At 41.2% G+C, this 12,181-nt stretch overlaps 1 protein-coding gene across 5 annotated transcripts in view; it reads left to right on the top strand.

Annotated features, from left to right (window-relative positions):
* LOC126295342 (uncharacterized) overlaps positions 1–12,181 on the top strand; it is a 673,108-nt gene that overhangs the window by 568,797 nt on the left and 92,130 nt on the right. For all 5 annotated transcript variants that reach the window (XM_049987813.1, XM_049987810.1, XM_049987812.1 and 2 more), the window contains exon 10: positions 4,706–5,033. In XM_049987813.1, the coding sequence (XP_049843770.1) occupies positions 4,706–5,033 (328 nt within the window). The remainder of the gene's footprint in view (positions 1–4,705; positions 5,034–12,181) is intronic.

The following is a 12,181-nucleotide window of genomic DNA, read 5'->3' as shown; positions in this document are numbered from 1 at the left end:
GGAAGACTCTGCAGGAGAGGCGCTCAGTAGCTCGGTATGGGCTTTTGTTGAAGTTTCGAGAACATATCTTCACCGAGGAGTCGAGCAGTATATTAATTACTCCCTCCTACGTATATCTTGCAAAGAGACCATGAGGATAAAATCAGAGAGATTAGAGCCCACACAGAGGCATTCCGACAGTCGTTCTTTCCACAAGCAATACGAGACTGGAATAGAAGGGAGAACCGATAGAGGTACTCAAGGTACCCTCCGCCACACACCGTCGGGTGGCTTGCAGAGTATGGATGTAGATGTAGATGTAGATGGACACAAAGGGGGGGGGGGGGGTAGCAGGAAAGAGGCAGGTCCTTAGACAGGTGACTCCTTGGCCACACAAGGAGATGAAAAGAGGACACAGGTACACCAAAAGATGCACAGAGAGGGAGAGTGGAAACTCAGGGGCAACGAGGAGAGAAAGCCGAAAGGTGAAGGGTAGAGGAGAGAGAAGTGAGGGAGATAGGGAGAGGGGTAGGAAACTGGGTGTTTTCACAGTACTGTTGAACATTTTCAGTTTTTATTTCCATTGTTAAATATTTGCATTATTAACTTGTTCTACAATGAGCAACGGAATAATTTATCAGTGTGTTGACAGTTACTATCTGAAACACATGCTTGTGGTGTAGTGACTGGTGTATAGCATATTCTGTCTTCTGCTTACTCAAGTTTCCTCTGTCTGTCTGAAGACTTTCAAATGTCGCACCAGTTATCCTTCACAGAAATCTGCACCACAGTGCAGACGAGCATGTAAGTACGGTTGTAGGAGATGAGAATGGGTGACTGCAGTTTATTTGGGGGGGGGGGGGGGGGGGGGTTTGGAATTGTAACGAAGTGTTGTGCACCTTGCAGTGTTACGTGGCTTTATGCTTAATTACAGACTTACTATTTTATCAAATGATTTGTTTTCACCACGTAACGCCCACTGTTTACATCCTTCTTCATTGCTGAGCGATGTATCACTTTTCATTCTGGCGCCGCAACTCTTGCTTTCCTATATCTTTACTATTTTTTTATCCATATAAATGATGAACTATTGGTTTTGCCATTTAACAACTTTTTAATAGCTGTGGAAGTATTACAGGCATTGGGTCCACCTAATGTGTCACCCGCCTATACGTTTTACACGAAGCTTTCGAGACTCGATCGATCTGTTTACAAATAAGAGGCAGAATATCTCTTCCTTTGACGTCGTCCGACGATGACCTAGGGATCTCGATGCCCTCGCGGCCCGGGCTCTTCCGCGGCTCGCGGTAGTTTGTGGCATTCGTTTTATTCCTCGCCCACTTGCCGCTACGTCGAACTTTCGTGGTGATCGTCGGGCAACGTCTTCCACGTAATCTGCAACATAAATGAACTTTCTTCCCACAGTAGTTCTGAAAACCCAAAAACAGACTTAAAGAACGTAATAATAATAATAATAATAATAATAATAATAACTGTTCTTACAGTTATTCGTATAAGTGTTGGTCGATTTAATGAGGAGTGGTACAGGCCTAAGCTTTATGACACCACAGCCTGTAGAGGTGAGCAAATACAAAGTGCTTGTGAAAACTGTTATTGAATACTGTTTGGATGTTAAAGATCCCTACCAGGAGATTACTGGAAGACACTGGAGTAGTTCAGTGATGCTTTGCTAGATTTGTCACCAGTCATTTCGTCAGTGTGTCAGTGCTCCAGAAAAGTGCTCTGAGTTTATGTAGGAAGTTTTTGAAGGACCAAAGAATATTATGTGAAAAACTTTTGAAACTTAGAGTACAAGCATTTGTGACATATTGCAGAAAATTTACACTACCTCTGACGTTTGTCCCGTGCGGGATCAGAAAAGGAATAAATTAGGGAGATTGCAGTGTTAAAGATGCCTACAGATAGTTATTTTCTCATGCTCCAGTTCTGTGTGGAACAGGGTTGGGAATGACTTTCAGTGGTACGAGGTATGCTGTAGTGTAAATTGCAGATTCACTTGCGGAGCGCACATACAGATTAGAGCAGGTATTGTATGCAGAATTGGCAAGGAAGGACACGTGGAAAATACTAATCAGAAAAGTTGTTGTGATGATAGGACATGTGTGAAAGGAGAGAAGAATAATTTGCACGGTGGTAGGGGGAGACGTGGATGGCAGACGTTGCAAGTGAAGACAGAGTGGAATATATCCAACAAATAATTGAAGACTACAATACTAGGAAAAGGATAGATCACTACTCACCATGAAGACACGTGAAGTTGCAGGGAAACGGCCGCGCGGAGTAGCCGTGCGGTTTGAGGCGTCACGTCAAGGACTGCGCGGCCGGAGGTTCGAGTCCTCCCTCGAGTGTGGATGTTTGTGTAGTTCTTAGCATAAGTTAGTTTAAATGACCTAAGCAGTTTGGTCTCTTAGGAATTCACACACATTTGAACTTTTGCAGAGAGACAAAATGAAAAGACCGTAGACACTTAGTTTTTGGCCAAAGCCTTCATCAGAAAAGGAAACGTGCACACATTTGGTCGATAGATGGTAATGAGGTACCACATTTACCAATTCGGTATCTTTCTCACTGACACTGTTCAGGCTATTGACAGTATCACTCTTACAAGTTAAACACGCAGGAATGAATTTAATTCAGTAGCCCACTTGACAACTGTGAGTAAGTAATCATTTAATTAACTGTAAATAGCTTCACTATATAAACATGAGCTTGGTGAAGGTGCTTTGCCTACTCACATAAGAGAACTGGACAGGAAATCTGGGGAGGTGTAGTCTGCCTGTAAGCTGAAAAGCGAACAGCCCTCATGGTGGGGGAAGTTGTCTTTGGCAGAAGGACATCACGGCTGCCATACAGAATAGTTCTCCTCTAGCAGAGCACAACAATGTGCAGAGATTTACATAGGTGCTGTCCATTTGGATTACCTGCATTAGTGTCATTAGTAACTTACATTGGTGTTCCACGTAATGCAGAAGGACTGAAAAAAAAACCATGTAGTTGCTTCTTGTGATAGACAGTGTCGAGTCATGTACTTGACCTTCATTTTGCATCTCCCCACTCCACCCTGTTACACCCCGGAACACAGTTTATCCCTTAATATGGTTACATTGCAGTTATGTGTGTTACACACATTTAATATTTATATTTAACCCACTTCATTGAAAGATAGACATTAATTTTATACCATTAGAACAAAATTTTTAATAATATGCAATATTTGTGTCTTCCGAACTCAGAAAGTATCAGCCATAGAGAGAAAAAATAGAACCCTTTTTTTTTTAAGGAAATTTAATATAGTTTAATTGAATATTGTGAAACATTTACACTTGAACATGTGGTTTTTGAGGTATTAGAGAGAAACAAAAAAAAGTGATCTTCAAACCTGCTCAAACCCTACTGATCAGGATTTTTTGAATGTTGTTTAGCTCTGTTTAAAAATTTGGGACTGTACTGATGCCACCCCCACCCTCACTTTCTCCCCCTCCCCCCTCTAATTGACGTTTTCAGATCTTCATTGACTGAGCTGCTAGTGGCAATTATTTTTCTGGCATATACTACTGTTCACATGCACACATCCTGATAGAGTTGCCGTTAGGGAGAATGTGAAGTTAAAGGTAGAGCTGCCATTTCTTGGTTTATTGTGCCATTAACTAATGTGAATGAAAACACAGCACCTAATGTGTTTTTTCATGCAATAACTCTTTCCTCAGTGACTGTCCTTTACTATTTTTTGCAGTCAATGTCTTTTTGTTTTGTACTGAAACACTTAAACATTGATTGTAGTTTGTAGAATAGGAGTTGCACATAATGCTAATGTGAAACCAGGATTCTTATGACTTTCATAGAACACTGTCTGCTTACATTTTGCACTAAACTCTAATTTCTAATATTATACGTATTTTTTCTTCTTTTACACATTTATTAATAATGTCAATGGCAAATAATTGTTGTTGGTCCAGAGACTAGGTGGGCACAATTAAGGTAGACTTGTGGTTATTGTACTGGTAAGGGAATAAGGAATCTGATGATACCACACATTCTAAGGAATTATAAATGTAGTCATATATATATAAAAACAAAGATTCCAAGACTTACCAAGCGGTCTTTCCTTTTCCTTCCCTCTTTCCTGACAAAGCAGCCACCGGTTGCGAAAGCTCGAAATTCTGTGTGTGTATTTGTGTTTTTTATTCATTGTGCCTATCTACCGGCGCTTTCCCGATTGGTAAGTCTTGGAATCTTTGTTTTTAATATATTTTTCCCTCCACAAATTTTCATCTCGCCTGTTCTTGGAATTGGGGACTGATGACCTTAGCTGTTTAGTCCCCCTTAAACATCTCGACAACCACCACCACCCTAAATGGTTTCAGGCAAATGCCGGGATGGTTCCTTCAGATGGGCACGGCCGATTTCCTTCCCTAAATGCACTTGTGCTCCGTCTCTAATGACCCCATTGTCGACGGGACGTTAAAACACTGACCGCCACCACTAAAACAACTTGTACCACGAAAACCGTATGAAAAGGAGGCGCTGCTACTCACTACATAGAGGAGGTGAGTCCTCTATGTGGTGAGTGGCAACCTGTCATTCTCGTATTACTGTTGTCCCGTACAGGCAATCCAATGTTTGTTTGGATCATGAAATATTTTTAGTCTTTAATTATTTTTACAAAATGTTAATAAAAGGTCCCGGCACTGTCTGTGTCGTTCAGGGCAAGCACCACGAGCAGCAGCAGAGGCCGAGTGCGGAATTGCCGGCCGAGAAGGCGGACCTCTACGCGAAACTGCAGCGCCGCCTGCCGTCGCGCGGCGACAGCGTCACCTCCACGTCGTCCTCGGGCAGCGAAGACGCGGCCGCCGCCACTGCCGGGCGCGGTCCCGCCGTCGTGGAGCGGGCGCCCGTGCCCGCTCCGGCAGTGCGCCCGTCGAGGAGCCGGGACGGGGCGTCCGCGGCGGCGAAGGACCGGCGAACGGACGGACAGTCGCGACCACAGCCGGACGTGGTGGCCGTGCAGGTGCAGTCGCGGGCATCTCCTCCAGGTACGTACGGGTTGTCTCGCGAGTGAAACTGCCACGGCATCGAAGGCTTGGAAAATACGCACTGCTTAGCCAGAATGTTATGACCACCTACCTAAATAACCCGGTGTCCACCTCTGGCGATGATATCAGTCTCGGTATGCCACGGCACGGAAGCAGTGACACCACTGCAGTTTTGTGTCACGTCTGCACACACGAGTCGCCTAATAACTGCGCATTTTGGGCAGGAGGCTGACGAGCTCCACCGTAGTGTTCGATCACCTCCCAGGTGTGTTCGATTGGGTTCAGATCTGGCGAGTCCGGGGGGGCGGGAGGCGGCACATTAATTTGAATTCGCCACTGTGTTCCTCGAATCACACTGTTGTGGTACCGATCTTGCCACATTATGTTGTCGAAAAATGCCACTGCCGACGGGAAATGCGATTGTCACGAAGGGGTGTATGTGGTCTGTACCGGTGTACGATACCGTTGGCCGTCGTGGCGTCTCGCACGAACTCCACTGCACCACAGTCTAATGTAACAGTCGCGGCATTTTGCCTCGATTTTGTTGCCTACAGCGCCAGCAGTGCCCCGAGCGACTGGTAGGTTGAACTGCGACTTCGGCGCAATTGTGAAAGCAAATAGTGATTGTTTATTTTGATTTATACAATGGTTTTTACCACCGGGAGCATTTGTACCGCAACAAATTGCAGCAACAACAGGAAGAAGACACAACAGCTATCTTTTTTTAGGTTTCTTAGGGATCCTGAGGGGGTATATACCGTCATGTTACTAAACTGTGTAGTCAGGATTCACTTGATAACTATATGTGTATAAATCATGAATATTTTGTTTTAGGAGCAGAAAACGGCTAGTTAATAGCAGACGAGACCACCTTATTAAGAAAGACTCAATCTACCTGTACAATAATATTAGATTTTGCCCGCTACATTTCAAACAAAACCAGTTCATGAACGCAGACAATAACAGACTTGTGTGGAATGCAGTACCCACACTGTTTGACATTCCAAATAAGCCATCTCAACTGACGAAGAGGAAACTGCCACAAATATTCGACAGTCAGTCTAAAGCTGTAAAACAGTCCTACGACACAGAAGCAGCCAGTTCGACTCTCCATGTATCAATGCCAGATTCGTGTGAATCGTTAACACAGACCTGCTTTGGCGATGAAGTGGTTAGATTAAGTGCAGCTGTTCGTGTCCTACAAAAGTGTGTGAACTGCCAGAATGTGCAGATCGAGCGAAACTATTACGGGACAAGGAAAGTGCCTACAGACAGATTGTTTGAAAATTAGTCAAGTATTTGGTTTTTCGTGAAATGTAATGTAATCAGCTCATTATAATGTTTTCAGCATATTTCTCCCACTATTTGGCAGTTGCTTGTCCCACTTAGAACAATATAGAGATAAAGGATGTACTTATGGCAACAGGTGACAGTGACACACACAGTAGGCCTACAGAATGCTTTTGCATGTAGAGGTACATGTCTGTGCTTCTTACGTGTGAATCTGTGTGTTTATATTCTTTTGATATCAACATGGTAAGCTGCAATTCTGTCAAATGTCACAAGTGTTTCTTCACGAATGTGTTGTAGCTTGCCACTCTGTTCATGATTTTTGTCCATGCTTGCACTTATTTTAGAATCTTTTTAGAAACATATATGCCTTCTGATACTACACAAACTCTTGGAGGCAAGAAAATAACTCGAATAATTCGGAAATTACCTAGTAAATTGATGCAAACAAACATTATGCTTACGACGCGTCTGACGTTAACCTTACCTACCGCTTAGAGCGCTAGTGTCGCTCCATCTGTCAAAAGGCAACAACTTTTACAGCAGTGAGTGTCGTGACTGTTATGTTAGACTGTGACTGCACCCACAGGTGGCCACGTGAATGTTCCCCAGAGCGTAATGGAGCCACTGCCAGCTGGTCTCCGTACCACAGCACAGTTGTCGAGGAGCTGTTCCCTCGGAATATGGCAGAATTGCACTCTCCCGTCGGCACGGTGAAGAAGGTATTGGGGTTTGTTAGACTGTGCAACAACTCGGCCAGTGCACAAACACCCATTGCTGACGGTCGCGTCCCCATTTCAGTCGTAGTTGCCAATATTGTGGTGTTAACATTCACACGTGTGTTGACAGTTGAGACCCATTGTTAGGAGTTTTTGTTGCACGGTGCATTCACACACACTTGTACTCTGCTCGGCATTAAAGTCCGATGGTAGTTCCACCACATTTGTCACCTGTCCTGTTTCACCAGTCTGCTCAGCATATGACATCCGATGTCAGTAATGCGGGACGGTGACCCGACCCCAGGATGGCTGGATGTTGTTTCAAATCAGTTTTGCCACATGTTACAGACACTCACCACAGCACTCCTTGACCACTCTGAAAAGTCGTGCAGTTTCTGTAATGTTTTTGCAGATCGTCTTGGACACCGCAGTCTGCCCTCGGTCGAACTTGGATAGACAACGTACTTTGTCCAATCTATACATGGACAAAAAAAAACACACACACACACACACACACACACACACACACACACAGATACTACATGCACTCCGCATGTTTCTGACTAGCAGTAATTCCTCCCATGCGAGACTCTTATCACCTGGCCTGGTTTATGTTGATAGTAGGTTGGTGGTCATAATGTTCTGGCTGTCCATTATAATAGAAGCATTTCAAAGTCAAACTTGTGTTCTTGAATATGTAAATGAGTATAGCATTTCAGTGCAAGTTCACAATCTCCTCGTACTTTATTACGTCCAGTTGTAATTAAAAAAAAAAAAAAAATTATTTTACTTAGCAAACCGTACAAGGGTATGTTGTGATGTCATTTTTAGGCTGTTTCTTACACCTTGAGAAAGTTAAATTGTCCACGTATTGATGTCATAGTAAATGAACTTCTAGTTGTCTTGTGTTGATTGTCCATCAGTAATCTTTCTTGTCAGCACAGTTGCATGTAGGATTTCTGTTACCTAAAAGGTCTTCACGGTTCCAGTTAATTTCATACAAATTATTAAATCAAATGTTGGTTTCTGACTTTCACTTTTTTATTTTGTATTTTAACATTAATACTAAATTTCTCAAATACATTGTACTCTTGATTATTCATGTGCAGATCACCTGCTTTGGAGATTATTTGTGAATTAAAAGAAGAAGAATAATTAGTTGAGGGAGGGTTGGTGGGGATATATAAAAAAACAACCCACCGCGTGACAATAAGTGCCATTTCTGTTGTTCATATGACCATCATATCACAACAGAGTGCCATTTCCATTGTTTTCAGCTAGCTTATTCCATGTTGTCTGATGTTAATTGGTACCGTGTTAGTGATGCAAGTTAAAAGAAATTACTCAGAGATGATGGAGAAACATGATATGAAAACAAAAATTAGAAGCAACGGAAAGCTTAGAGATAAAGGGTGAGGAGACAAAGAAGTGCTGCAAAAATCAGTGTTGGGTATGGTATTGGAATGTAGGCTGTTTGGGACATTAAAAACTATAAACAGAAAATACAGGATTTTCTCAGGAAAAGCAGACTTCAGTCCTGGTAGATCTGCATAAAAAAGAGCATGAATTTGATGAGTTAGATGTTGCACTTTTGCGATTGTTTAGCTGAAAATGAGCAGATGGTGTCATTGTTTCAGGGATGGTGTGCTGAAAAAGCTGATTTTTTTTTTTTTTTTCTGTGAAGCTCGAGGGTTAGAGGGAGAATTTAATGCCTCATCTGGATGTCTAACCAGATTCAAACATAGTCACGGGATTTGCAGACTTACTGTGTATGGAGAGTAGCTTAGTTCAGATGTTGTGGCAGCTGATTTTTTTTCTGGGAAGAAATCCAGAAGTTGGTGGAAAGAGAGAATTTCACACCAGAGCAAAATTTATAATGCACATGAAAGTGGTCTGTATTGGAAATATCTACTTACCAGAAACTTCACTTTTAAGAGCATAGTTTGTGCTTTGAATATAAGTTGTATGAATAAAGCATTACTATTTTGTGCACCACTAAACCATCTAGGAGCCACAAAGTAAAATTACTTGAGATTTGTGGAAAGGGGGGGGGGGAGGGAGGGAAAGCAGCATTTGAGGATATTGCAGCTGCATTATTACAACCAAAAATGAGCATGGATGGATAATGAAATTCTCAAAAACTGGTTCCACACTCATTTTGTACCATGAGTTTGGTGATATCTGCAATAGAAAGGCTGCCACAGAAGGCTGTTTTGTTGCTTAATAATGCCCCATCAGCATCAGAGTGAGAGGATTCTAGTACCTGATGATTGTCTCATTGTAACTTAGTTTTTGCCCCCTAATGTGACTGCCATTACATGCCCCAATGGAGCAAGATGTAATTGCATTGGTAATGTGGTGCTACTGGGCAGGTCTACTGAGAATTCTATTTGATCAGGATGATTTGGTGAAATTCCGGAAGAAGTTGACAATTCTAGGTGCCGTACACAGGATTTCTGATAGTGGCAGGAAATCTAGCCATATATGCTAGTTCGATCATGGAGGAAAATTCTTCCAGGTATAGAAGAAAGGGGTTTTTCTAGGTTTCAGTGATGAAGAAATAATAACTGGGCAAATATTCAAACTGGCAATGGGGTTAAATGTATTTGAAGGTGTCGATGAAGAAAATACGAGCAAGCGGTTGAAGAGCGAAGCTTGTGAACCCAGCTTCCGGTATGTGAGTGGTACTGAAATTGTGACCGATGCACGACGACGAACGAAGAAAACGACAGTGGGAGTGAAAGAGGGCATGAAGACAGTGACCTTGTCAGCCATGATACTGCATTGCAATGTGTCGATACTTGTCGAGATTTTATGGGCCGGAGGGGGTTTCAGAACAGTGACATAATTGCAGCAGAAAAAATTAGAAATGATGTGAGAAAAAGTGTCAATTCCTGTTCAAAGTAGACTGACATCACAGAATATCTTAAGAAATAAACAGTCCAGCAGTACTTTTGCACAGAAGTTGGTAAACTTTTGAACAAAGAATACATGTCTGGAAGTATCTCGATTATTGGTGTTTTTCAGTTGAACTAGCACGGATAACTGGGAGAATACTGTGTATCAAAATGACACGAGATCCAGCTTACAACTCAAATATGCTTGTTAAATACATTTCAGCAATCCTCAACCCTAATGTTTATACAGAAACAAAAGCTATTCAAATGTATTTCTATGACAAAAATGTGCAAAAGGGCAATCTTCATGAAGAAATGGCAAAATCTCTACAGTATTCTTGAACTAACATAATTTGGGTGTAGGTACAATTCACAAACACTGTTAATATTCAAACATATATGCACTTAATATAAATGACATTGCATTACAACAAACCCTTCAGCACATAAGGAATGAGGGCCTTAAAGGTATTCATTAGGCCAAATAGTTTCGCATAGCCTGAAAGAGGTCAGAGCCACTGAAGACATTTTTCTTAGACTAACGTAAATACTTTTCGGTAGTAATTTCACTTAATTATGAAACTTTCCTTTTTATTAATTCTTGCTCCATTCTTTTCTCAAGTGTCTTAATTTGCTGTATTGCTTTTGCACTACTTTCTGAAACATTGTATAGTGACTCAGAGTATCTTTTGTCTGATATGAAAAGTTACTAGTGTTGTTTGATGTTAAACTTTTAACAATTTTTATTTCAGGACTGTCCATTTGAGTATTCTAATTTTCATTCTATACCTGTGTGTTTTTGTAGACAAACCATACCAAAATTCTATACTTTAGAATGTGTGCTAGCTGCTTTGTTAGTGATCCTTAATATTACCATGTTACTGTAATGTTGGACACTTTGAAAGTTTCATAATTTGAAACTGATTACTCGATAAATGTGTGTGTGTAACAATTTTATTTAACACAGTTAGTGTCTAGCTAAAACCGTGAAGTGTTGTGTGATTAAAAACTGTAAAAATTGTGTGATGAATGAAAACATATGGCGGAGTCGTGGATAGACATTTAAACAGAGGGCAGAATTCCGTAGCTGAGCTTGCACTAATTATAACAGTGTACACACACACACACACACACACACACACACACACACACACACACATACTTACTGCATTTGCTACTTTTTATTTATTGTAATAAATGAAGCATTACTAGGTCTTCCAGAATGTTCAATTACTACTACTACAATATTTACCGTTGTGTAGGTACATAGCATCTTCACTTGATTCCACAATATTGTTGTTTAAAAATCTGTCTTTGCGAAACACGACAATTTATACTTTTCATTCTGCTGAGCATATTTTGCTGCAATTGTCATCCTCAGTGACATGCTGTTTATTTAGTTGCCTGAAATATTATTTGATAATGATTTGTAAGATGAAGATACAGACATGCTATGGATTTTAATTTGGTAATTTGAGTGTCTGAAGAATCCCATTGGGGCTGCACTCAGTTTTCATTTGCACACGTTATTACAATTACCAATAATTCATTGTAACTTTTCCGATAAAAAATTTAGTCAGGAAAAGATGTTACATGATTTTCAATGCTTTTTCTCACTCCATAAATGCTTCACAGAATTAGCAGAAAATTCTATGTGTTGGAATCTGACTGCTTCCCCGACAGCTTATACTTTCAGTAAATTTAGTAGCAACGTAATAATATATATTTGAAGCAAGTGAAATATATTCTTCATTGGATTAACTACATTAATGAATATTCATTCAGTTGTCATCGTTGTCATTAGTCTGAATACTAATTTGATGCAATCTTCTCCACTATGTTATCCTGTGCAAGATGCTTAATCTGTAAACATTTTCTGCAACCTAATTCAGTTTTTTGAAGTAACATGCTGTAGTCAAGCCTTGGTCCCTGTCAAAAAGTTCTAACAGCCCCCCCACCCCCCTTCTTTCTGTCTCTGCTTCCTTCCCTTAACAAATTGATGGTTCCTTGATGCCTGAGATTGTGCCGTAAATTCAGCCCTCCCTCCCCCCTCTTCAGTTCTTGTCACAAAGTCGTCATTAGTTATCAGATCCACCCACTTAATAGCATTCTCCTGTAGCAAGACATTTCACAAGCTTCTACACTATTGCCTGATCTCCTCATCCATGTTTCACTTCAATACAAGGCTACATTCCAGGCAAATTCCTTCAGAAAAAAGCTTTGTACTGCGAAATGTATACAG

Source organism: Schistocerca gregaria, chromosome 11 (genome assembly GCF_023897955.1).
Source record: "Schistocerca gregaria isolate iqSchGreg1 chromosome 11, iqSchGreg1.2, whole genome shotgun sequence".
NCBI lineage: Eukaryota > Metazoa > Arthropoda > Insecta > Orthoptera > Acrididae > Schistocerca > Schistocerca gregaria.
Note: the sequence above shows the minus strand (reverse complement) of the source record. Positions and strands in the feature narration are given on the sequence as shown.